Source organism: Acinonyx jubatus, chromosome B2, assembly GCF_027475565.1.
Source record: "Acinonyx jubatus isolate Ajub_Pintada_27869175 chromosome B2, VMU_Ajub_asm_v1.0, whole genome shotgun sequence".
NCBI lineage: Eukaryota > Metazoa > Chordata > Mammalia > Carnivora > Felidae > Acinonyx > Acinonyx jubatus.
Window position 1 is genome coordinate 146,592,379 of NC_069385.1, and position 26,951 is coordinate 146,619,329.

The 26,951-nt window shown below is 46.2% G+C and overlaps 1 protein-coding gene across 7 annotated transcripts in view; it reads right to left on the reverse strand.

The window, feature by feature from the left end:
* Window positions 1–5,297: 5,297 nt before the first annotated feature.
* The window catches only part of ZNF184 (zinc finger protein 184), a 32,262-nt gene continuing 10,608 nt past the window's right edge, over window positions 5,298–26,951 (reverse strand). For 5 of the 7 annotated variants that reach the window (XM_053223268.1, XM_053223267.1, XM_027040086.2 and 2 more), the window contains 4 exons: window positions 20,227–20,294; window positions 12,413–12,539; window positions 12,021–12,116; window positions 5,298–7,753 (listed from right to left, as the gene is read on the reverse strand). In XM_053223268.1, coding sequence (XP_053079243.1) covers window positions 5,796–7,753; window positions 12,021–12,116; window positions 12,413–12,539; window positions 20,227–20,294 — 2,249 coding nt within the window. In that variant the 3' untranslated portion in view covers window positions 5,298–5,795. The other 2 variants (XM_027040085.2, XM_015087652.3) reach the window with 2 other exon arrangements.

The window sequence follows — 26,951 nt, forward strand, 5'->3', positions numbered from 1 at the left end:
CAGAAACCCCATTTCGAGCAGCCGCGGCCTGACTGCCATCTCCTTCCTACCCTTTCAGCTTCCTCCCTCTAGTACTGTCACTTCAGTTTTTTCAACCCCAACAAAACCTCAAACAGTGAGACCTGTGGATTTATCTTTGCTTCCCCCTCTCCATTCCCCGCTTAACTTCCACGAGCCATTATTATAAGCTGTCTCTCACAACCTCCCTTGTTTTCTTAACCTTCTGTTGGGTCCGACTCTCCTAGAAAACTCCCGGTTAAATCCGGTTTCCGGCTTATTCCGTCCCTGCCCCCCTGCAGCAGAACAGAACAGCAGACCGTCGCTAAAGGAAACCCCGGGATGGTGACTGGTCTCATTTGACGTTCACGGCCAGATTCCTCAAAGGGACTGTCCGTTGCCCTCCAGCCCCGCCTTTCCTCAGTCAGGTCAGTCCCCCTTGTCCTGCCCTCCGTTCCTCAGGCCTCTCCTTACTTCACCCGCTGCTCGGGCTCAGCTGAGGACCCAATTCGACGAAGCGGCGGGAGCCGTCGGGGGAGTGCTTCCACATCGGGCCTCCACCAGCCTTGGTGTTCCCTCCTGCTTTGAGGTCAGCCCGCTCCCCCTCCCTTCAGGGCTTCGCCGCCGTATGGCGACTCCTCCCCGGATCGTCACTGGTTCAGCCTCGGTAGCGTTCCAGCATACCGGGAGATCTCGTCCATTCGGTACCCTCTTCCGGCAACTACCCCGATTTTCTCTTCGCATTGTAGCAAAACTCAAGTGCCCAGACTTGGCTTTCTCCAACTGTTTCCTTCCTAGTCTGCACACCCCCCTCCAATCAGGTTTTAGTCTGCCAGAGCTGCTCTTAAGAGCAACGCTGATCTCGTTACTGCCAAACCTGACGTGCTCGGCCTTCATCTTATGTCAGCCTCGAGGGAGACCCAGTCGGCCGTCTTCGCCTTCTGAGACACAGTCGGCGTGTGGCTTCCGTGTACTGCGCTCCTTCACTATCCCGCCTCACCTGCTGCCTGCCTTCTGCATGGGTCTCACCTTTCTGATTCCTAAGGGCCCCGTCCTCGGAGCTCTTCTCTCTGCTCTCCTCCTAAGCCAGCCCGTCCAGTCCCACGATCTTAAATATACACCGTAGGCGGTGGAGAGAGTGCACTTCTGTCCTTCGTGCTCCTGACTTGCCTCCTTGGCGGCCTACTGGCGGCCTACACCTGGATGTCTAAAGGATCCGAAGCAGCACTTGGCCCCGATCGCTATTAAACACACAAATGCAAATGTTGGCAAAGATGCAGAGCAACAGAAACTTACTGCGTGGCGGAGGGGAAATTGTTCCGCTTTGGCGAGTGGTTTGGCGGTGTCTACTGAAGTTGAACGCGTGTCCCTCCCCCCCCCCATGACGCCATAATTTCACTCCTAGGTGTTCAAACAGATGGGTACATGTGCACAGAAGACACGTACGAATGTCACTGGTGGCATTATTCGGAATTGCCTCGCACTGGAAACGGTCGGAACGATGCATCTGTTGGTAGGACGGAGAGACGGTGCTACATGCACAGCTCCTTGCAGCTGTGAGCCTCACACGCACGGTCTGAGTTTAAAAAGCTAGTCACAGAAGCCTCCAGCTTTGCGAGTTTGTAGGAGCAAAGAGCAAAACCGGTGAAACTTATCTATGGTATTAGAATGCAGGACGGCGGTTACCTTTGGGGAAGAGCGAGGTTGTGACTGGAAGGGGCTTGAGAGGGGCTGCTGGGATGCTGGTTGTACAGATGTGTTCTTTGTACGCTTGTATTTAGTGTGTGTGGTTTTTTGTTTTTTTTACCATGTTTAAACAAGTTCCAAAACTGAATTCTGATTCGTCACCCCTCGTGTGAACCCGCGCCCTCTCTGGTGACCTCCGGCTCGGAACACCGCAGCTTCTTTCTGCGGGTTACACGAGCCAAAGCCCTGAGAGCCATTCTGGTTTCTTTCTCTCACGCTTCCACGTCCACACCGTCAGCAAACCGGTCTGTTGTGTTTTCAAAATATGGCCTCAACCGCTTCCTACCACTCACTGCTACGGTTTTGTCCAAGTTGCCATCAGCCCTTAGTTGGACTTCTTGGAGTAGTGTCCCGCTCGAGTCTTCTGGTACTTTCGACCCTGCAGTCTCTTCCCTACATCACAGCAAGTGACCCTTTTATTTTACTCATTTTTAATTGTTTTAATGTTTATTTATTTTGAGAGAACATGAGCAGGGGAGGGGCGGAGAGAGAGGGAGACGCAGAATCCAGGCAGGTTCCAGGCTGTGAGCTGTCAGCACAGAGCCCGACATGGGGTTTGAACCCACGAACCGTGAGATCATGACCTGAGCTGAAGTCGGACTTTTAACCGGCTGAGCCACCCAGGTGCCCCAGTGACCATTTTAAAACATAACCAAAATCACATCCCTCCCCTGCTCAGTAGGCTCCAGTGACTTACCGTCTCATTCTGAGTAAAATGCCAAGTCTCTTGTCCCAGGGCCAGGCAGGCCCTGCGTGAATGTTTTCCAGCCATCTGACCTCTCCTACCACTCACCGAGCTCCAGCGGGTGTTCCTAGAACAGCCAAGTGCTTCCAGGCCACACCCTCTGCCTGGAAAGTTCTCCTCCCAGGTATCTACTTGGTTCGTTCCTTCAGTCTCTGTTTGGAAACGGACCCTCTCCTGAGAAAGGAGTTTCCGGCCATCTGATTTGCATCGGCAGGGCAGCCCTTAGGGGGGTTTCCCACAAGCCATCTGTGCTATTTTAGTGCTATTTAAAATACCATCGCTCAGCATTTTACACATCTAAAAAATTTTTTAATATTTATTTATATTTGAGAAAGAACCAGCAGAGGAGGGGTAGAGAGAGAGGGAGACAGAATCCAAAGCAGGCTCCAGGCTCCAGGCTGAGCTGTCAGCACAGAGCCCAATGCGGGGCTTGAACTCACAAGCCGTGAGATCGTGACCTGAGCAGAAGTTGGACGTTCAATCGACCGAGTCACCCAGGCGCCCTGGCATTTTACACATTTATTTAGAATAAATGTGAGTTCTGTGAAAGCAGATTTGGTTTGGTCCACGTCTGAAGCCCCACTACTGTAAGGCCAGGTAACTCTCAGGCACTGGCTGTGGATGAATTACTTTTAATGAAGACCGACTAGGTTATGTGATATTTCCCCCTTTCCTGCTTCCCTCACCAAGGTATTGGACAAAAACCCAGTGAGGTGGCCCTTTATAATCTGGCGACAGACTAGGAAATTGCCGATCTAGGACCTTGGGAAAAATGCTTGGTCTCTATGTGGGGACTGGACAGTCTTGGATGCTGAAACACCCTTAGAACTACATATGAAGGTCATAGAATTTTTTAGAAATCATAGAGAATTCCTTGCCTCCCAAAGTGTTGTTTTCTGGGTTACTGCTGAGATCCTTGTCAATGGTCGTGGCTACACCTCTGACGTAAACTGAACCGCTCTATTTTTCTGGGCTGATCATAATTTCAAGGAAAAAGCTGTAACTTCTAACTTCCAAATCTCCCCTTTAGATTTTAGTTGTACCCCGCCGTCTAGTCCGACACACTGGGATCCGGCACGTTACATAAATCTGTAGCTACGTTATGGTAGGTGTCTGTGGCGTATAAATAACAAAATTAGGGGAAACAAGACATACCGCTTAAAGTAACTTCCTTTCTCGGTTCTTCAAATAGGAGTGAGGAGGGAAAAAAGGAGAGCCCGTGGCTAGGGGACACGTCAGGCGAAGGACACCAGGCACCACAGTGGGCGATGAGACGGACGCGTCTGAGCAGCAGCTGGTAGTCTGCCCGCCTGGGGACCTGGGAGGTGTTCCGGGACAACTAGGAGATACGGTTTTGTGGGCTACTCAAAACGATACAGAAACTAAGGTCACGTTAACTTTTGGAGTCTCCCTGCTCGTCCCTGGTCGGGGCCTGGCATACCGGGAGTGGTTAGCACACAGTCTGGAGAGCTGGTGGGCCGGCACAGGGGGAGGCATGGAAGAGGATGAAGTTAGGCAGTGACCGCATAGTCCCGGGGCTCCGCATCTGACCTGACAGCATCTCTGAAGGGATCAAGTTAAGGGAACAAAGTGGGATCTTTCAGGGTTCAGGACACATTTCCACATAAATCCTGTTCATTTAGGAATCGGTGGTACAGGGACAGGAGTCCTCTCCTTGCGGACAGACGCGGGGTTTCCCATTTGGGGATCTCCTCTGAAATGAGGACCCTTCCCACAGATGCAGAGGCTTCATTTCCTTGGAATCTGAGCGGCTCAGATTCCAGCCAGAGCTTACCCTGTGACCGGGGTCCAGTCCTCCTGGCCAGTCTTATCTCTCCCCAATGGGACGACCTAAGTCCTACGTGACAGAAGTCTCGAGAAATTGAGGAATACCAAGGTGACGTTCCTTTATAGATGCGTCAAGTTACGACAGAAAAAGGTCCTGAGATTTAAATGGCTACATTATTTCCTGAATTCTGTTTTTCACCGTCTGGCATCTTCAGTCAAGGAGGGGCCCAAATCCCAGTGTAGGTCACTGGCATTTATATAAATAAGCCAAAAAGACTGCATGGATTTTTTTTTTTTCACTTGTGAAAATCTGCAGCGCCCCCTCCCCCCAAACCTCACCTGAAGAAGAGTCTAGAACTCCTTTTCTGTGCTACCCTGTTGTCAGAGCTCTCCATTCTCAAGGCCAGGCTGGGAAGTTGTCAGGTGCCCCTTAAAAGAGCTACCTGATCATCAGACTCCATCCGGAGGAAACCTGATGCTGATTTCTGGCTGACGCGTCGCCCTGCCTGCCAGGGGCATCGTGGGCACAGTCGTCTGCTTCAGAAATCTGGGGGCCAAGGAAAAGCAGGTAAAATGACCTTTACACAGCTGTTTAATTTCTGCAGTGTGGTGAGGAAATAAGTTGACCCTACACCCCAGAGCCTGTGCGAACCCAACTTAAAAAATATTACAAAAACTATACTGTGTACAGCAGCCAATCTGTGAGGCTTGTAAGAGGAGCCGCAGGAAGAAGCTGCAATTCAAGGAGGGGGAATGAAATCTGCCCCCTTGTTCTTTCCAGGGTGCGCGGCAGGAGTGTGCCTGGTCTAACCCCCCAGGCCAGTCTCTGAGCACAGGGCCTTGGCAACAGAATTTTACAAAGTTCCTGAAGTGATTCCACGATGCAATGAGGGTTAAATAACACTGGTTTCAGGTACAGAAGAGGATCTTTGTAGGTTGTGATGAGCTAGAATGTTAAAACCAGAAGAGAAAATAACAGGAAGGTTTAACATTACACTGACGTAAGCCACTATATAATGAGTTATTAATTTAAGAATGCTTTACAGTTCTTTTTATTAGGAACCAGTTAATCAACTTAAATGCATTAGAACAGAAGCATAATAGATCCCCAGCCTAGTTACTGAAGCACAGACGCTTTCTATTGGCAAAACATGCATAAATATACACACTCTAGATGCGACACAGCAAAATGCTGACGTGCAGTGACCCCGTTCAAGAGTACACTGTGAACACAAAAAAGTGGAATATAAAATTCCAAACAACCTTTGAAAGAGTCCACTCCAAATCCCCTCATTCACGGAGCAAAGTGAAGCTTAAAACAGTCGAATTTTCCAATGTCACAAAGTTGCTCGAAAACCACTGGATTACTTCATCCCAATGTACTTTCCCTTCTATAGTGCGGCCGTGAAAAGTTAACATCTTTTAGGCAGTTTCTCACTTCATTCTGAATCTTCAGCACTTAACCAAAGGACAGGCCGGAGCAAATGTGTCCGCCACGTCTGTGATGTTCCCGCAAGGGTCATATGCCCGGGTGCAGTCTCTGGTGCTTGTTGAGAGCAGAGCGGTATCGGAAGGCTTTCCCGCAGTCGCTACATCCAAAAGGCTTCTCTCCCGAATGAATCCTCTGGTGCTGGATGAGGTACGTGCTCTGGCTGAAAGTCTTCCTGCACTCGTTACAGTTATAAGGTTTCTCCCCCGTGTGCGTGTTCTGGTGTTCGGTCAGGTGCGTGCTGCGGCTGAAGGCTTTGTCACACTCGTTGCACTTGTAGGGCTTCTCTCCCGTGTGAATTCGCTGGTGCTGAGTCAGGTGAGAGCTCTGGCTGAAAGCCTTTTCGCATTTATTACACTGGTAGGGTTTTTCTTCCGTGTGAGTCTTTTGATGTTGAGCAAGAGAGGAACAGTGCCGGAAGGCTTTGCCACACTCCGCGCACTCATAAGGCTTTGCTCCCGTGTGAATCCGCTTGTGTTGCGTGAGGTGTATGTTCTGGTTGAAGGCTCTCCCGCACTCGTTACACTTGTAAGGTCTTTCTCCGGTGTGTATCTTCCTGTGCTGAATCAGGGAGGAGCCGTAACTGAAGGTTTTCCCACATTCGTGACACTGATAGGGCTTCTCACCGGTGTGAATTCTTTCGTGTTTGGCAAGAGATGAACTCCGAATAAAGGCTTTCCCACACTCCTTACATTCATAAGCTTTCTCCTGGGTGTGAGTCTTCTGATGTTGATTCAGGTTGGAGAGATAACTGAAAGCCTTTCCGCACTCATTGCATTCAAAGGGCTTTTCCCTGGTGTGAATTCTCCGATGCTGCGTCAGGGACGAGCAGTAACTGAAGGCCTTCCCGCATTCGTTGCACTTGTAAGGTTTCTCTCCGGTGTGAATTTTCAGATGTTGAGCGAGGGAGGACCAGTAGCTGAAGGACTTTCCGCATTCGGCGCAGTCGTACGGCTTCTCCCCGGTGTGTGTTTTCTGATGTTGGGTGAGGTTGGAGTGCTGACTGAAGGCTTTCCCACATTCGTTGCATTCGTAGGGTTTTTCACCAGTATGGATCATATGGTGACGAATAAATGTCGAGGGCCCATTGAAGGCCTTCCCGCATTCGTTGCATTTATAGGTCTTCTCCCCAGTGTGAATTTTTTGATGCTGAGTAAGGTGCGTGCTCCTGGTGAAGGTTTTGTCACATTCATCACATTTGAAAGGTTTTTCTCCTGTGTGAATTTTCTGATGTTCCATAAAGTGGCCTCTCTGGCTGAAGGCTTTTCCACACTCATTGCAGGTGTACGGTTTCTCCCCAGTATGAATCCTCTGGTGCTGCACAAGATGGGTCCTCTGACTGAAGGCTTTCCCACATTCGTCACATTTATAGGGTTTTTCTCCAGTGTGGATTCTTTGATGTTGAGTAAGAGACGGACCCTCAATGAAGCCCTTCCCACACTGATCACATTTGTAGGGTTTATCTCCAGTGTGAATTCTTTGATGGTTGATAAGGTTTTCACTCCGGCTGAAGGCTTTTTCACATTCATTACATTTGTAAGGCTTCTCCCCGGTGTGCGTCCTCTGATGGCGAATGAGAGCAGAACAGTAACTGAACGCTTTCCCGCATTCGTTGCACTTACAAGATTTCTCTTTTCTGACCGGGTTTGTATTCTGCTTGACGCTCGTCTTAGTAGCGGTCTCTTCTGCAGATGTTTCTTGTGTCACGAGGTTTGAGCTTACACTGATGCTTTTTTCAAAGTCCTTATTTATAGGGCCTCTCTCCCAAGTGGGTATTGTCTTTTCGGTTATTTTTATTTCTCTTGGCAGCGCCTGCTGGTGTGCCTGACGCTTCTCCAGACTGCCTTCGTACCCCCAACTTTCTGAAAAGTCAGAACCGTGAGGGTCTTCCCTTTTGTGGTTTTCCACCACTGCCCCGTGACACGGCTGCTCTTCAGAAATGTCCGGCTCTGGGGCTGCTTGGCTGTCTTCTGGTCCGATGTCATGGTCTGCAAGAAAAAGAAAACGCCTATATTCTCTATTCAGAAGGCGGAAAAATAACTGCCCTTGTGGGAATGATCTAATGAAGCTAAAAATAAAGCTTTTGGGAAGTCCTGAGGACTTCCGAGCGCAGCCCTATTATTTGAGGAGAACATTGGAAAGAGCCAAGGATAGCCATAAATAAAATCCGAAAGCGGCGAGACAATGTCTAATTCCACATCACAGATAATCTCTAAGAGCCAGTAAGGAAACGCCACTTGAGGTCACAGTAGATTAAGGACAGACCACAGAGCTGGCCAAGAGGAGACACAGATAGGCTAACGGAGGTGGTCTGAACTGGGATTCCTTGCCAGTGAACAGCAAAACAAAAATCAAGGAATCAAGATTCCCAGTAGGGACAGAACGGGAAGACTTGGCTAAGACCACGGTGTTTAGCCTGGAACACGACCTAGTCTGTCTCTGCCAGAGACGCGAAGTTGTCAACAGAGGAAATACTTCAAGGCAGGCAGATGACAAGGTCAATTTTCGGCATTTTGAGAATGAGAAAAGGCAGTGACGGAGCAGACTGGGGTGGTGTTTGTGGGCATGGAAGATGCCCAAAGTAGAAGGACCCAGACGCTCAAGTAACAGGAAAGATCAGCTTCAGGGGAAGCGAGAGCTGCGGAAGTGACAGGAACGTTTCGGGGGAGGGGCTCAATAAAACATAAGCAGAGTCGAATACGTAATAATCTACACACAAGGCAGTTTATCAGCAAACAAACAACAGAAGCGGCGCCAGACCGGCGCTTCGGCACAGGCAGGAGGCGGAGCGCTGCCCCAGACACAGGCGACAACTAAAACTAGGCCCGTCAACGCCGGTAGAGTCGGGAAAGATCAAAAGCCGCATTTAAAACGTGTTTCTGTGGTCCCTTTGACAACAGGAGGCTGCGGCAGACCCCCGGGAACCCCGAGTGTCCCATGCTGCCGGCCTCGTCATGGTCCCCGCCAGCACGCGCCCAGAGCTCTCCTGTCCCCTCTCCGTCCCTGGCGCCCTGGGGAATGGCGCAGGCGGACTCCTGACAGCGGCGTGTCCCCGGCAGGGACGGGAAGGTCCACGCGACACGGGTCTTGGGGAATGGCCAAGCTTCCGCGTAAGAAACGGGTACGTTTCCTTAAGAGAACGGCACCTGGCAAGCCACGTGTACAGCACGTGCCCGTGAGGAACGGCTCCCAGAAGCGCTTCCCGGTGAGCAGGTGGAGACCGCGGCCTGTGAGGCCGTTCGGCGGCTCGTCTCCAGCCCCGGAGTCCCAGGGGAAGCCGGGACGTGCTCTCCACGTTGTCACGTCTGCGCGGTAACCAACAGAATGACCAGAATGGCAGTGGCGGGCAGAGAAGGAAGGCTTGGAGGACCGTGGGGCGTGAGCTCGGGAACTCCCGAGCCTGCACTGCTGGGTTTCCAAGGCGCAGGGCGCACCGAGCCATAGGATGAACCCGCCCAAGGCCCTACTTGGGTAGACGAGGGAGGTGGGTGAGATTAGGTAAACGGGGCAGAGGTTTAAGAATAGGGAATCTCAGGATGACAGCATCCAAGAGGAGCTAAGGCTTCAGGGCGGAAAGCACCCCGTCCCCCCCCCCCCCCCCGACTTAGTACAGTAGCAGGAAGCTGATTTCACAGGAAGGAAGGACCCAATTAGGCAAACAGGTACAGAGGGCTATAGACCACCATGGGATGATGTCACCCAGAGCGGAGCTAATTAGCAAAAGAAAGGTGCTTGTAGACCCTGAGATGCAGGCTCTTTCTAGTCCCCGAGACCCAACCTTCCAACCTTCCGCCAGGAGTTTATTTTGTACTGACCCAAACCCCCAACACCGCCTACCTTCAAAACCCCCTCCCCCCACGCCCATGAGTTAACCTTCACGATTTCATGGATTTCACGGTCTCTCTTTGTACATGCCCGTCCCCAGGCTTGTACGCCTCCTGATCCTAATAAAAACGAAGCAAGACCCTTGCTCGGGGCTCTTGTCTCCTCCCGACATTAGCCTCTCTCACATTTTTAATCCTGCATCTGGCTTTCTTGCTAGACGAGAGAACTCCAGACCCAGGGTCTACGACAGAGAAAGTTCCAGAAGGCCAGACTGAACCGCACCATTCCTACTGCAGAAAGGCATTTGCACTTTACTAGTGTGAAGCTGTGGGCACCGAGCGCAGGACCGCAACACCCCTGCGCGTGGAAAGTACTCACACACGCGGACGGGCGGACTGCCACACACCGGGGAGACCGTAGGGATCGCGGCTACGCATCAAGATTCTGCAGAGACCAGGTCACCAAGACAGCCCAGAGGAGACGGCAGAAAGAGGGCAAGGAAGACCACACAAGGACCAGGAGCCACTTCGGTGCAGGTATTGTTACCGCTTCCGATTACCTGTACATTTCTGTAAATCTGTGAACTGCTTTTACGGAGGGAAGAGGTGCCAGGTCCGCAGCTAAGAGGAAGTCTGCTCTGAGGGCTGAAGCGGGCGGGACCAACGGGCAGCTTACAAGATGGCCCTCGTTTGGTCACGTCCCAGGAACAAAAGTAAACCAAAGAATGGAGCCAAATATCTCAAGGGACTGTCTTCTACCTACGGACCGGGTCACTGGAACCACCACCTACATGAGCTACGTATGTAGCTCATGTACATGAGACACCAACATGAGGGGTCTAGTATTTTTACCTAAATAAGTCTTTTTGGTAATGACTAAAGCACTTTGTGAAAAATCTAGGATTTTTCGATACATATTTAAATATTTTTAAATTGCTTTTTCATCTGCTCAAGTTGGAATTTTTAAAAACTTCGTTTTTAATTTGTAATAAAACTTGACTATTTTTTTCCCCAAAAGTTAACGTGTAAGCATGACTTAATAAAAGCTTTTTTTTTTTAAGTCACTTTTCTAAATTGTGTTCCATGAAACCATCTTCTTTTAAAAAATGTATTTATTTTGGGGGCGCCTGGGTGGCTCAGTCGGTTAAGCATCCGACTTCGGCCCAGGACATGATCTCACAGTTCCTGAGTTTGAGGCCCTCGTCAGGCTCTGTGCTGACAGCTCGGAGCCTGGAGCCTGCTTTGGATTCTGCGTCTCCCCCGGTCTCTCTCTGTCTGCCCCTCCCCAGCTCATGCTTGCACTCTGTCTCTGTCAAAAACTTAAAAAAAAAATTTATTTATTTTGAGAGGGAGTGCACACAGGGGACGGGCAGAGAGGGAGAGAGAATCCCAAGCAAGCTTCACAATGTCAGCACAGAGCCCGATGTGGGGCTCGAACTCCCAGAACGTGAGATCATACCAAGAGTCGGACGCTCAATGGACTAAGCCACCCAGGGGGCCTCTAAGGGAAAGATTTTAATTGTGCAGTTTGGAAAGGATTCACTGTTGGGAGGGTGAGGGTTTGAGGAAGAATGTGACATTCTATGCAACCCTGTTGGAAATTCCTAATGCCCAACTACGTATTTGAAAATCTGAGTTCTTCTGGCAAGAAACCTGCTAAAATTTTAGATGATCCAACACTTCCCAAATCTGAACACAGAGTACTTTCTTTTCTCCATAGAAAAGAACCCCCACCCCAGCTCACTGACTCTGGAGATCTATCCCTTACCTTGTATGACTAAGTCTGTATATGTTTTCAGGGTCAGATCTCTGAAGAGGTCTCTCTGTGCAGTTGGGAATTCATGGTTTACAAGAAAGTTATTCACAGTCTCAAGGACGGTCTGAGTCGTAGGATCGGAGGCGTAAGGAAGAAAACGGAAGACTGCAGACACAGACTTGCTCATGCAGAGTTTGGCTGGGAAGGCAAGGAGGCAGCCTGGATGGTGGCCGAAAGGATGACCAGTGTTGAGTAAAAGTATTCAGAAATTTAGGTTACTGTTTCCGTTTGAAAGGCCTAGTAATAGAGCCTGTAGATCTAAAAAAAGGGGGAAAAACAACCCTGTAGGGCTGTAAAGCGAGGTGATAGTTAAGAGATAGTTAGATCAGAGTCCCAAAGGAGGTGGGGAAAGATGGAACCCACCGGAGTCCAGGTTAAGAGGTTGCCTTCAGAACAAGGCAGGAAGGATGCCTCCTGGGAGAGGAATATAAAACTAGAACAGATGTCGAAAGCCCCAGTGTTCTCACAAAGCCCAAGAGTCCGGATGGATTCTCGTTTCGCCACGGGAGCTGCTTTCAAGAAAAACAGATCTATCTAGATTTCAGCCATAAAAACCTCTTGCCAGGCTGAGGCCTAGAAGTGACGATGCTCTTCCCCCAGGTCCCCAGTACTTACCCCCGCCAGTAGCTCCTGGAACACCGGACTCCACCACCCACGGCTCCGTCCCTTGTTCTAACTGGGAAATCACGTCAGGTTTGGAGACTTGGAGTCCTGCTCACAGGGGGAAAAAAGGTGTCTGGCTGCAGTAAAAGCCCCGTGGGACAAATCCGACGGCTCTGAACAGCACATAAAGCCTCAGCGGTCCAAATGCCCAGACATGGTTTAATCTGGAAACTGACGTGGTTCAGAAACATCACTAGGTTGTACTTCTACCTGCTAGGAGAGTAGAAACCTTTTCCAAACTTAGCAACCTTTGCTTCCTTAACTTCATCGGAGGCAAAAACTTACCGAAGCAGAGAGCCCTCCTCCTCCACGCCCACAGACACTTAACGCCGAGGGACCCTTACCTATAGAGACAAGGTGTGTATAATTCTCCAGCGTCACATCCCTGAACAAGTCCCTCTGTACAGGGTCCAGCTGTTTCCATTCCTCCTGGGTAAAATCCACTATCACATCCTTGAAGGTCACGGATTCCTGAAATAGCAAACATATTTCTCCTCAGCCATAACGCATTAACCCGGGGAAAGGGCCAAGTCGGCAACACTGACAGAAGCAAGGCGAGACAGTTGCGGGGCCATCTGGAAAAGGACTCTGATGGTTCCTCTTTGTGCAGTGACTATAAAAACGGTACCTCGTTCGTAGGCTCCCTGTGAGATCTATATAAGAAGTCAACGTGACACATTTAGGGTCTGGCATACAATTAGTGGTAAGTCAACGGAGGCCTTTGTTGTGGTCAGTCATCGTCACCTCTGCGTTCTAAGGTCTATCAAGTATTAATAATACACCTACTAACAAAAATGAAATGTTCTACTACCTACAATGTTCAGTAACAATCAAAAATGTTTCTGAAAGAATCTGGGGAGAATTCCCGATCACATCTCAAAGTATACCAAGATGTATACCAAAAGATTAAGATAAATTAAAACAGTGGCCGAGTAAGGAATAAAACGCAATGTAGCAAAACAGTCCAAAAACGGACCCATGGTTATGAGAACTGAATATATGGATTAAGCAACCATCAAATCAGTTTGAAAAAGCTGAATTAGTCACCAAACGGTGTCACAACAGTGACTGTCCAGAGAAAAAAATGAAGGTGGGTTCCTTCATGGCACACAAATATTTCTGTTGAGTCGAAATTCAATTTTAAGAAAAAGCAAAAATAGAATAAGAGGTAGGGTTTATAATCTTGCAGTGTAGAAAGGAAGCATCCTAAGACAGACTGACCCATACCGCCACACAAATGTGTAAAACTTCTCAAGCCATAAAAGGCCATATTCTGAGATCCCACAAATAGCAAAAGAAGCCCGATGAACCCACATCAATAAAAAAAAAAAGCCAACAACCCAAACAGGCAATTCACCCGACAGTGTTAAATAAGCCATGAAAAAATGCCCCACTCCACCGCCACTACGGTGGGAGGAGCTCAGGCCGGCCAGCGCCGCGGGCAGCGCGCATGTGCAGCTTGGCAGGGACACGCGGTCTGTCTCCCGGGCAATCTGACGGGATCCATAGAACTTTAAATGCCCGTATCCGTGAATCCAGCGTTATTGCCTGTAGGAGTTTATTCTCCAGAAACACCTCGGATGCAAAGACCTACGCACCAGTCCCCTCGCAACACCGTGGAGGGAAAACAAGCAAATTAAATGCCCATTAAGAGGACAGTGCTTACAGACTTTGTGGTGTATCCGTGCTACGCACCTGACGCGGACTTTTAAATGAAGTAGCTCGATGTGCGCTAATTAGGAAATGACGTGTGATACGAAGATCAGTAGACATGGCCTGATCCTGGTTCTGTTCTTATGAACAGGCAAGTTCTACGTAAATGACAGAAAAAAACCTACAAGACGACACAACCAAATATCAGTGGCGCTGTGTGGTGGGACTCGGAGGCAGGACGGGGGACGTCCTACTTTTGTCTTTATTCTGCGTTTGAAATCGGGTGAGTTAATTTGGTTTGAAATTGATAACTGTTGAGATTTCTGCCTCTAACCACAGCAGAGCGACCGGACGGGCTCTCCGGGTGCAAGCGAGCACACGCCCCGAAACAAACACGCTGGCACTTGAACAGCAGGCAGACGGAGAGAGGGGAACCGGTCACCTGAGCCCCGCACCCCCTCGTTTCCGGCCCGGAGGCGCTAGGGACCCACAGCAGGAGGCAGGGCCCATCCCCGACGGGCGTCTCCCCGAGACCACGCCGGAGGCTCAGGACTGTGCGCGGAGGAACGTGCACGTTACGGCGTAAGCTCTGTCACACTGGCAGCTGCCGCGGTGACAGAGCCAGAGCGGAGGGGACGCGCACGCTCCACTCCCATACCTTTCCGGCACACTCCAGGAGCGAGGCCAGAGGAACAGCGGCAGGTCTGGGCTGTTCGGCGCTTGCTAAGCTGCAGGGACACGTGAACAAGCCCTGGAAACGAATGCCTGGGAGTCGCCGACGGCGGTGTTACCGTGTGCCTACGCGCCACGTCCCAGACCTGTCCGCTCGTGAAGACACGCGCACACGGCGCCCACTTTAGGGTCTGCGCCACAGCCGCTCAGAGCCGCTCAGGACTCCAGCAGGCTTCCCGTCTCCTTCCCTGTCCGTGCGTCCCAGCTGGAAAGGAAGTGCCTCTGCGTGACCGTCACAGAGGGAGGACTCGGAAGCGTGTACCTGAGGTCTCTGGATTCCGCTTGTGATCTTTTCCCTTCTCACGCTGTTTTGTGTCCTTTGTTGTAATAATCTTTAGCCCTAAGTCTTGCCACCGAGTTGGGCGAGTCATTCTGGCAAATCACTGAATTCAAGGGTGGTCGTGGGCAGCCCGAAAAATGGACCCAGAGTAAGGCTAGGCTAGACCAGCCTTAAGAAAGCTTAGGGATCAAAAACAAACCGCAAGGGGCGCCTCGGGGGCTCAGTCGGTTAAGCGTCCGACATCAACTCAGGTTATGATCTCACAGTTTATGGGTTTGAGCCCTGGGTTGGGCTCTGTGCTGACAGCTCGGAGCCTGGAGCCTGCTTTGCATTCTGTGTCTCCCTGTCTCTGCCCTTCCCCTGCTCGTGCTGTCTCTCTATCTGAAACAAACATCAAAAAACCCCACAAAACTTCAAGAAGATCAAGCTGTGGTCCAGATGAGAGTAACAAGACTGGATTTACACTCCTGCATGAATTAACCAAAAACTCCCAGACAAAACGTATGAAACAACAGTTTCCAAGACAACGAATCTCCTACAACAAAGGACAGCCATCCCTAAGAATCAGTAAAGCAGTGAGGTGGGCGGTACAGCTGCTCCCACTTCTGCCTCGAGAGCCCACGGGACAGAGGGCCGCGGAGGAGACAGCGAGCAGAGAAGCCAGAGGAACCGCCGAGGGTCCCGCTTGAGCTTCCAGCAAGTACCCAGCCGTGCGTGGCTGCGAAGAGGCCACCGGAGGCAGGGAGAGAGTCGCCCGGTACTGGCGTTCAAAATGGGCTGGAAACAGTCTCCATTCTCATCATCAGTCAAAGTGAAAAATTTCATGGTTCATTAGACATTGGGTAGAATACGCAGGAAGGTCGTGTCTCAAGAGTGGCAATAAGTGGCCTTAGACTATACACTGTCCTGGTTCACCTAACAGACCTTAAAGCAAGATTTGAAAGAAACACTGGTTCGGGCACCATAACTGCATCCCAGAATAAGGCTCAAGGATATTTGACAGGAACACAAAACTATGCAGAACCCAACAAAGTTGAATCAGAGATTTAAATCAGAGATTATGAGGTATACAGAGCAGCAGGTAAATACAGCCTATAATGAGGAAAATAACCAGTTAAAGCCAACCCGGAACTAACACACATGCTAGAATTAACAGATGAGAACATTAAAAATTATTCTGGCCGCATTCCGTATGTTCAAAAAGCTAATAGAGGCACGCGAGACATTTTTTAAATAGACCTAAGTGGAACGTCTAGAGCTAAAAATGAGAATGTCTGGAGATGAAGAACACACTGAATAGCGTTCATGGCAGATTAGGGATGAAGAAGAAAAGATTAATAAATTCAAAGACAATGAGATAAAAACTATCAAAAGTGAAACAGGAAAAAAAACATGTAAAAAGATGTAGCTTCAGGGAGCTCTGGGCAACTTCAAGTGGCCCATTACGTGTGTAGCTGGAGTCCCTGAAAAAAGAAGAGGAGAGGAGCAGAGAAAACATTTGAAGAAATAAATTTGAAGAAATAAATTTTTTCTTAACTTGATGAAAATTGTAAACCCACAGATCAAAGAAACTCCATGAACTCCAAGTATAAGAGACACAAATCTACATTGAGACACATCTTAATTAAATAGCTCAAACCCAGTGATGGAGAAAATCTTGAAAAACAGGGCACATGAATAAATATAAAGGAACAGAGAAATGACAGCAGCTTTTTCGATGCAAGCAGTGCACAGAGGAGAAAATGAAGCAACAACAGCGTAGAACAGAACAGACAGTGTAGAGAGGAGAACGCTCAATGTAGAACTGAAAAACAAAGGCACAATAAAGACTTCTTCAGATATAAAAACTTGAAGGAATTCCGTGGCTACAAAGGTGCTCTGAGAAATCTTAAGACCTTCATGCAGAAGAAGAAATGATACCAGATGAAAATAAGGGCCCACACCAAAGATTCTCAACCTTGTCGTTACTGCTATTTTGGACCAGATCATTCTTTTAAATAATCTGGGGGGGAAGGGGCATCACTGCATCAACCCACCGGATGCCAACAGCGCTTCCCACTGAGTCAGGACAACCAAAATGTCTCCTGACATTTCCGAATGTCCCAGGGGTCAAAATCACCATAATTGTGAATCACTGATGTACATCATAGAGGATGAAAAACACCAGAAGTAGTAGTTGGGTGGATAAATATATATACATTTTTCTTACTATTTTTTCCAGCTCTTTAAAAGGTAATTGCTTGGGGTGCCTGGGTGGTGCAGTCGGTTAGGCGTCCGACTTCAGCCAGGTCACGATCTTGCGGTCCGTGAGTTCGAGCCCCGCGTCGGGCTCTGGGCTGATGGCTCAGAGCCTGGAGCCTATTTCCGATTCTGTGTCTCCCTCTCTCTCTGCCCCTCCCCCGTTCATGCTCTGTCTCTCTCTGTCCCAAAAATAAATAAACGTTAAAAAATTATAAAAGGTAATTGCTTAAACAAAAATAAGTATTGTGGGATTTATAACAGGTGTACAAGTAAAACGTGTCTGGGGGCGCACCTGGGCGGCTCAGTCGATTAAGTGTCTGACTCTTAGTTTTGGCTCAGGTCATAGTCTCATGGTTCGTGAGTTCGAGCCCCCAGTCGGGTTCTGCGCTGACAGCGCGGAGCCTGCTTAGGATTCTCTCTCCCTCTCTCTCTCTGCCCGTCCCCAGCTCATGCTCTCTCACTCTCAAAAATAAACATTAAAAAAATATTAAGAAAAAAATAAAGTTTCTTGAAAAACAAACATATGGCAATAAGTGCATTAAAAACTGGGAGGAGTGGACTGGAAGCACACTACTGGGAGGTTCTCACATTATTCCTGAAGGGCAGCCTTGCCTGAAAGTTAATGGCAGTAAACGTGTATACCTTAAGCAACAGATAAAATAACCAAGGGTTATGGCTAGCAAGCTAGTGAAGAAAACACACTGGAATCCTAAGCAATATTAAGTTTCCAGAAGAAGGTACGGATAGAGGAAAAAGGGACTGAAGGCAATACAAATAAGAAAAAAAGGCTAGATGACAGACTTACACTAATCACTTCAACAATCACATTAAATGTAAATGTATCACATTAGATATAAAATCACATTAAATAAATAGTCTAAACACCCCAGCGAAAAGGCAGATTGCCTGACTGGACAGAAAAAGCAAAACCCAATGAACTACATGTTGTCTATAAGTAACTCACTTTGAATATAAAGACACAAAGTAAAAGCAAAGGATGAAAAAAGATACACTACGCTGACACCAAGCAAATATCAAAGTAAGTTTCGAGACAAACAATATTACCAGGCATAAAAAATAAAAAGTTCATTTCTCAATGATAAATAAGGTCAGGTGATTGAGAGGACATAACAATGCTAAATGTTTACACACCTAGAAGCAGCTTCACAATACATGAAGGAAAAGCCGATGGAATTGCAAGGAGAAATAGACAAATCTATACAATGACAGCCCCACGTTTCACTATCCCTATCACAACATTTGATAAAACAAGTAGAAAATCCGTAAGGACATAAAACACTTGAGGGGCGTCCGGGTGGCTCAGTCTGTTAAGCGTCTGACTTCGGCTCAGGTCATGATCTTGCCGTCCATGAGTTCAAGCCCCAGGTCAGGCTCTGTGCTTTCGGTTCAGAGCCTGGAGCCTGCTTCGGATTCTGTGTCTCCCTCTCTCTCTGCCCCTTCCCTGCTCGCTCTCTTTCTCTCTCAAAAATAAAAAATATATATATTAAAAAAAAAACCCACTTGAACAACAACTTGACCTGAATGACACGTGTGGTATATGGAATAGTGGCCCTCCCAAAGATGTCCACATCCTAATCCTTAAAACCTATGAAATTATTATCTAATACAAGAGACGCTGCAGAAACGATCCCGGTGGGGAAATATCCCAGAATGCATGAGTGGCCCAAGGTAATCAAGAGTCCTTACAAGAGGGAGGCAAGAAGGTCACAGGGCAGATGTGAAGAGGGAAACAAGTCAGAGTCGCAGAGAGGTCTGCAGATGGAGGAAGGGGACACAAGCCAAAGAATGCAGGCAGCCTCGAGAAGCTGGAAGAAGGGAACAGATTCTGCCCTAGAGCCTTCAGAGGATGCAGCCCAGCCTACTGAGCCCTGCAACTAAGCCAGTAAATGTGTGGGTTCAAGCCATTAACCTTGTAAAAGGAAACAAATACATTCTTAGAATCCTCTACCCAACAACCTGAAAAAATACACATTCTTCTCAAGTGCTCACTGCTCATTTATCAAGATAGACTATAATGAGAACAAAAGTCTCAGATTCAAAAAGATTCAGTCATACAGAGAATGTTCTCTGGTTGGGTATCTTCACTGTCTTGACTGTGGTGATGGTTTCATAAGTGCACGTGTACGTCAAAACTTATCAAGTTATACACTTTAAATATACACAGTTTATTATATATCATTCACCAATAAAAAATAAAGACCTACCAGAGTTTTTGAGTCTGAGCTCAAAGTAGGAAGAACTGGGGTCATTTCTTTGACGATTACATTGTGGGACAAGAAGTAGGGGAAAAAAATCTAAGAAAAAGGAGCCTTGATTAAAGGGGGGCTTGAGGTTAATTATACCTGGTGGAATAATGGTTACCTTGTTTTCCTAAATTCTCAGTTACTGTTTTTTCTTAAAACATTGTTCTGTCCAATCCCTCCTCAGAAAGCACTAATGGTTCATGAATGGCCTACAGAATAAAGCCTTCAACACCTCGTCTAGACATCAGAGGCTTGTCCTGTTCCAACTTCTTCAACCATTTGTTTACCATCTGCCCAAAGAAACCAGCTCCCACAATCTTCATGAACCCTATGTGACACCTTTCTTACTTGTGAACCTTTGCTCAAAATCTTCTCCATACCGAGGGGTGCCTGGGTGGCTCAGTCAGTTAAGCGTCCAACTCCTGATTTCAGCTCGGGTAACCATCTCACGGTGCATGAGTTCCAGCCCCGCTGACAGCACAGAGCCTGCTTGGGATTCTCTCTCTCTACCCCTCCTCCACTCACTGACTCTCTCTCAAAATAAATAAATAAACATTTAAAAAAATATATCCAAATGTCACCCATCCTTTTACTAGTAACACAAATCCCTTATCCCCGTGAAAGTCTCCTGACCCCACCAGACCACACACTTTTTGCATTCTCTATTTTCATGGTACTCATTTAACCTGTTTTATATTTACCTGTTCTGGTTTTTAGCGGTCATTTGGCCTATTCAAGTTAAGGATCAAGTCAAGACTTGATCTTCTTTTGCTCTCTCACTGTTGGAGCATGACAAGACACGAAGCAAGAGGTTAAGTCACAAACGTGTCAGTCAAGCTGAAGAAGCAGAGGTCCGAACAAGGTCACTGGGCAGGTGGGGGCCCAGAATGAATTCCCAACATTGGCTTTTAAATGAACATACCCCACAGCAAAAAATACACAATCCACTCGAAGGACTAAAATGGCATTTGGGATAATTCCGACTTACGTGAAAACTGGCTGGTGGGAGGAGAGTATGTCCCCCTGGGAGAAGGGTGGACTCCGAAGAGGTCGGATCTGGAGAAGAAAAAACCACAGTGAGTCGTGTCAACATTAGCTGGTCCCTGCAATCTTAAACCCAGATTATCTTTCTACGTGAGAATAGCAGGAACTATTATGCCATTTCCTTTACTTCTCAGAATCCAAAAAAAGAAACAAGATAAATGCTGACTAGCACGTGGCACCCTCATCGGTAGGCTCGGGAGGTAAAGCATTACTCTCACAGTTCTGTCTCTAGACTTAACAGCATCATTCAACTCAATCTATGTTTCCTGTTAAGTGAGGCAAAGTATTTCTGCTGCCTTCTCTGCTATATCCAACATCTGAATAAAAAATGATTATTTCCAGGGGCACATGGGTGGCTCAGTCGGTTGAGCATCTGACTTTTGATTTCGGCTCAGGTCACGATCTCGTGGTTCTTGAGTTCGAGCCCTGCATGGGGCTCCGCCCGGACAGCGCAGAGCCTGCTTGGGATTCTCTTCCTCCCTCTCTCGCTCAAAAATATATGAACATTTTTTTTTAAATGAAAAAAAGATACGATTACTTCCCAGGCCCTTTGAAACTCTGCTATTCATGAAAATTAAATATCACAATAGCATATATTAGTCATACTACCTACCCGCTAGATTGTCTAAAAATTAAACAGACCTGATCAGTACTAACTGCCGCAAGGACATAGAGAAACTGGAACTTTTGTGCAGTTGCTTGTAAATTTATCAATCACATAGAAAAAGTGTTTGGCAGGTATATACTGACTTTAAACATGTTCATTGTGAATTCAGCAATTCCACTCGTGTGCCTACAATCATGAAAGTGAGGGCTTACAACCACCTAAACACTTGTACAGGACTGCTCATAGCAGGTTTACTGATGATAGCCCCAAACCGGAAATAACCCAAACATCTTTCAACATGAATAAACCATGACATTTTCATACAACAGAATATTATTCAACAATATAAAGAACGAGCTGTCGATATACCAAATAACATGGATGTAACTCATAATGTTGAGCAAAACAAAAAACATAACAAGACGCATACTATATAATTTCACTTAAATAAAAAAAAAAAAAAAAAAACAGACCAAACTGGTCTATGGTAATAGAACAGTGATTACCTCTGGAGGGATAACAACTGGGCAGGAGCACAAGAGAAACTTCTGGGGCATCGGAAACATCCTATATCTTAATGTGGTGGTGATTACACTGATTTATGATACATAAAAAATTAATCAAGCACTATACTCTAGATTTGTGCACGTTATGTATATAATTGATATGTCAACAAACAAAAACAAACATTGCTCTTGGGGAGGTCTATTCAGAGTAATGGTTACCAGGGAAGCCCGGTTCTCAGAAAACAGAGGAAGCAACAAAAGGAACTGTTTATTTTTCTAGACTTAAATTTGATCAGTAAGGGAAAACTGATCTGTAATAGAAATTTTGAGGAAAAAAAATGAAGATGTGATTTTATAGTTTTTATTTAAACTTTTTTATGTTTACTTTTTGAGATGGGGGTGGGGAAGGGGGAGTAAGAGAGGGAGACACACAGTCTGAAGCAGGCTCTGGGCTCTGAGCTGTCAGCACAGAGCCTGATCTGGGGCTTCAACCCACAAATCCTGAGATCCTCACCTGAGCTGAAGCTGGATGCTTAACTGAGTGAGCAACCCAGGCGCCCCAAGAGTTTTGGTTTTTTTTGTTTTTTTTTTTTAAGTTTTTGTCTTTTATTTAGTGTTGCTAACAATTCTTGTTTTTTTAAATTCACATCCAAATTAGTTAGCATATAGTGCAACAATGATTTCTGGAGTAGATTCCTTAGTGCCCCTTCCCCATTTAGCCCCTCCCCTCTCCCCCCTCCCACAACCCCTCCATTAACCCTCAATTTGTCCTCCACATTTAAGAGTCTCTTATGTTTTGTCTCCCTCCCTGTTTTTATATTATTTTTGTTTCCCTTCCCTTACGTTCATCTGTTTTGTCTCTTAAAGTCCTCATATGAGTGAAGTCATCTGATTTTTGTCTTTCTCTAATTTTGTTTAGCAAAATACCCTCCAGTTCCATCCACGTAGTTGCAAATGGCAAGATTTCATTCTTTTTGACTGCCGAGTAATACTCCATTGTGTGCATATATCTATGTATACATGTACCACATCTTTATCCATGCATCCATCCATGGACAGAAGGAAATGACCATGTACAGCTATGTACCCAAAACTTTAGGAAAACAGAAATGAGAAACATGGGTAAGATGCTTTTGATTTCAAGTAACAGAAACCCACAGAACCAACACCAGTGACACCTGTAGAAAGCAAGTATGTGCCTGGCAACAGCAGATGCTCACTACATGTTACAGGTATCAGGACTATAAGGGACGGAGGTTCATGAAAAGTAATCCTAACTAAACAACTGAAAAGTCCCAAAAAGAAAACAAAAGGCAACGACTTACAATGAAATTACTCTGGCAATAATTCTGAGGAACTCAGAATTAAAAAGAACGTTCATAAAAGATATGATAGGCAGAGAACTGAGGAGAAGGATGTCATCAACGTGGCAGAGTAAGAGTTTTCTATCATCTTCCCTCAAAGAACACGATTCAGACAATCACCCAGGGATGGTTCACAGTGGTCTGTGTGGAAGTCCAGGAGCCCAACAGAGAAGCTTCAGCACACCCAGGACCAGATGCTCCGAAGATGCAAGAGGCAGTTTCACTTTATCTGCATCACCCCCCACCCCCAAGGTGGTAAAGCTCAGGGCCGAGAGACCTTCAAGGCCCTTTATTTCTCCCACAGGGGAAAGTGAGACTGTGAGAATATTCAGCTTCCCGCCAACGAGAACCACTTCCTTCCCACCCAGCCAGAGACCGTGTGACTGGGGGACAGGGAGCAGCTGAGAGAACAGGAGTCGGTGCTCTCAGAGGGAAATGAAGGACCACAGATCCTACAAGCCACTTCATGGGCCCTCAGGAAGCCAACCCACTGGGGATGCTCCAGCTGCAGATACCCCCAACTAGCCCATGGGCACCTCCAGTGCCCTACATACCTCCCCACAACACCCCTGGCCCTATGGCTGGCTCCCTATGGACACTCCTGATGGAGGGGAGAGCGAGACTTTGTAGACAACTAGTGAGCGCATGCAGAGGGCCGACCTGACCCTGCAGGGCTGAGAGAAAGCACTAAGCCCTCAGCATTCAGCACCACCAAGGAGAGCAAATGGGAGTCTGTCAGCACTCAGCCTGGCTTTTCAGGACTGAGAGAAGGCACACAATTTTAAGAATTCCCAGCCAAGAGGGAATAAGAAATGTGAGGCAGACATAGCCATAGAAGGTCAGAGAAAGCCTCAGAATCCCTGACAGAAGGTATTTTTTTTCCTGAAACCAGTAAGTAAAGACAGGAGAAGGTGACTACTTCTTCAAATGCAAAGATGGAACACCAGATTTCAAGAAACACAAAAAACCAAGAAAACAGGACACCACTGAAGGAACACAATTTTCCTTTAACTAACCCCAAACAAATGGAGATTTATGACTTACATGACAAAAGAAAATAATAATTCAAAATAATTGTTTTAAAGATGTTCAGTGAGCTAGAAGAAAACACAGAAAAATATTTAAATTAAATTAGGAAAACAATACATAAAATTAGCAGTTTAGCAGATAGACATCATTAACAAAAGGCAAAGCAAAACAAAACAAATTTTAGAGCCAAAGAACATAATGAATGATACGAAAAATGCAATGGAAGACACCTATTGCACACTGGACCATGGAGAGGAAAGAACCTGTGAGGTAGAACACATGTCATTTGAAATTATCCATTCAGAGGCATCCGGGTGGCTCCATCAGTTAAGCGTCCGACTTTGGCTCAGGTCATGATCTCATGGGGAGTTAGAGCCTCATGTCAGGCTCTGTGCTGATAAGAATCTGCTTCAGATTCTGTATCTCCCTCTCTCGGCCCCTCCTCCACTCACTCCCATCTCTTTCTCTCTCAAAAATAAGTAAACATCGAAATTATCCATTCAGAGGAAGATAAAGGAAAAAAAGAATGCCTATGAAAAACAATCTACACATTAGTGGAGTCCCAGAAGAATAAAGGAAATAAGGAACAGAAAGCTTATCTAAAGAAATAATAACTAAGAATTTCCCAAATCTTGGGAGAGACTAACACCTCCAAGTTCATGAAGCTCACAGGTCTCCAAATAATTTCAACTGAAAAACATCTTCTCTAAAACACATAATGATAAAACTGTCTACGATCAAAGACAAAGAGAAAATTATAAAAGTAGGAACAGGGAAAAAAAATTTTGTTCACATTTAAGGGAAGTCCTGGGAAGGCTACTGGCAGATTTCTCAGCAAAAAAAAAGTGCAGCCAGCACAGAGTGAGATAATATATGCAATGTGCTAAAAGAAAAAAACTTCAAACCAAGAATACTTTACCCAGCAAAGCTATGCTTCAGAAATGAGGGAGAGATAAAGACTTTTCTATACAACACAAGTTGAAGGAGTTCATCACCTCTAGAGTTGTTTTACAAGAAATGCTGAAAGGCATCATTCAAGGTGAAGTAAAAGTATACTAATTAATAACATGAAACATGAAATTACAAAACACACTGGTAAATGGGGCACCTGGGTGGTTCAGTCGGTTAAGCATCCAACTTAGGCTCAGATCATGATTTCATGGTCTGTGAATTCAAGCCTCGCGTCAGGCTCTGTGTTGATATCTCAGGGCCTGGAGATTGCTTCAGATTCTGTGTCTCCCTCTCTCTCTGTTCCTCCCCCACTCACACTCTGTCTCTCTCTCTAATATAAATAAGGAAAAATTAAAAACAAAAAAACCCAACACCCTGGTAAAGATAAGTATATAGTCAAATTCAGAACACTAATACTGTAATATGGTTGTGTGTTCAACATTTAATTCTTATATAAAGGTTAAAGGACAAAAACGTTAACTACAATAATTTATTAATAGACACAGAATATAAAAAGATGTAAACTGTGATGTCAAAGACAGATAATAGGAAGGGCAGTAATAAGATAGAGTTTTTGTATGGAATCACAGTTTAGTTGGTTATCAGCTTGAAACAGACTGTTTTATCTCTAAGATGTTTTCTGTAGGCCCCAGGATAACCACAAAGCAAAACTTACAGTAAATACACAAAAGTTAAAGAAATCAAAGCATACCACTATGGAAAATGATCAGTTCACAAAGGAAGACAGCAAAAGAGGAAGAAAGGAGCCAGGGAAGTACAAAACAGCCGGAAAAAACCCCAAAAAAACCTAATAAGGCAATAGTAGGTCTTCACTTAAATGGACTAAATTCTCCAGTCAAAAGGAACACAGTGGCTGAATGGATAAAGGAAAATAAGACCCAACTGATATACTGCCTTATAAAAGACTCACTTCAATTTTACAGGCACACTAGGCTCAAAGTAAAGGGATGGAAAAAGATACTCCATCCAAAAGGAAAGCAAAAGAGAGCAGAGGTAGCTATACATGTATCAGACAAAATAGACTTAAAGTCACAAATTGTGAAAAGAGACCAAAAGAGCCATTATATAATGATAAAAGGGTCAATTCATGAAGAGGATATAATAATTACAAATACATACTAACATCAAAACTCCTAAACTTATTAAGCAAATACTAACAGGTTTCAGGGGGAAATAGACAACAATGCATAATAGTACCCCACTTTCAGCAATGAGTAGCGCATCCAGACAGAAAATTAACAAAGAAACACTGGACTTGAACCTACTTTAGACCAAATGGACCTAAAAGACATATATACAACATTCTATCCAACACCACCAAATACACATTCTTCTTGAGGACACAAGGGGCATTCTCCAGGATAGATCATATGAAAAATCACAAATCAAGTCTTGGTAAATTTAAGAAGACTGAAATCATACCCACTATCTACTCAAACAATGATATGAAAAGTGGAGGTCATTCAAAAATACGTGGACACAGGGGTGCCTGGGTGGCTCAGTCAGTTAAGCATCTGACTCTTGGTTTCAACTCAGGTCATGATCTCATGGTTTTGTGAGTTCGAGCCCACATTGGGCTCTGCGCTGATGGTGTGGAGCCTGCTTTAAATTCTGTTTCCCCATCTCTCTGTCCCTCCCCTATGTGCGTGCATGCACGTTCTCTCTCTCTCTGAAAAGAAATAATAAACAAACTTAAAAATATATATATGTGAACACAGGGCTGCCTGGGTGGCTCAGTCAGTTACGTGTCTGACTTCGGCTCAGGTCATGATCTCACGGTTCATGGGTTCGAGCCCAGCGTTAGGCTGTGCTGACCGCTTGCTCAGAGCTTGGAGCCTGCTTCAGATTCTGTGTCTCCTTCTCTCTCTGTGCCCCCTCCCCCGCTCATGCTCTTGTCTCTCAAAAATAAATGTAAAAATAAATTAATTAATTAATTTAAATTAAATATGTGGACACAAAACAACATATTCCTGAGCAACCAAAAGAGTAAAAGAAGAAATCAAAAGGGAAGTCAAAAGACATCTCGAAACAAATAAAAATGGAAACAAAATATCAAAACTTATCAGATATAGCAAAATTAGTTCTAAGAGAGAATTAACGCTAAATGTCTACATTAAGAAAAAAGAAAGTTCTCAAATAAACAACCTAGCTCTGCACTCAAGGAACTGGAAAAAGAACAAACTGAGTCCCA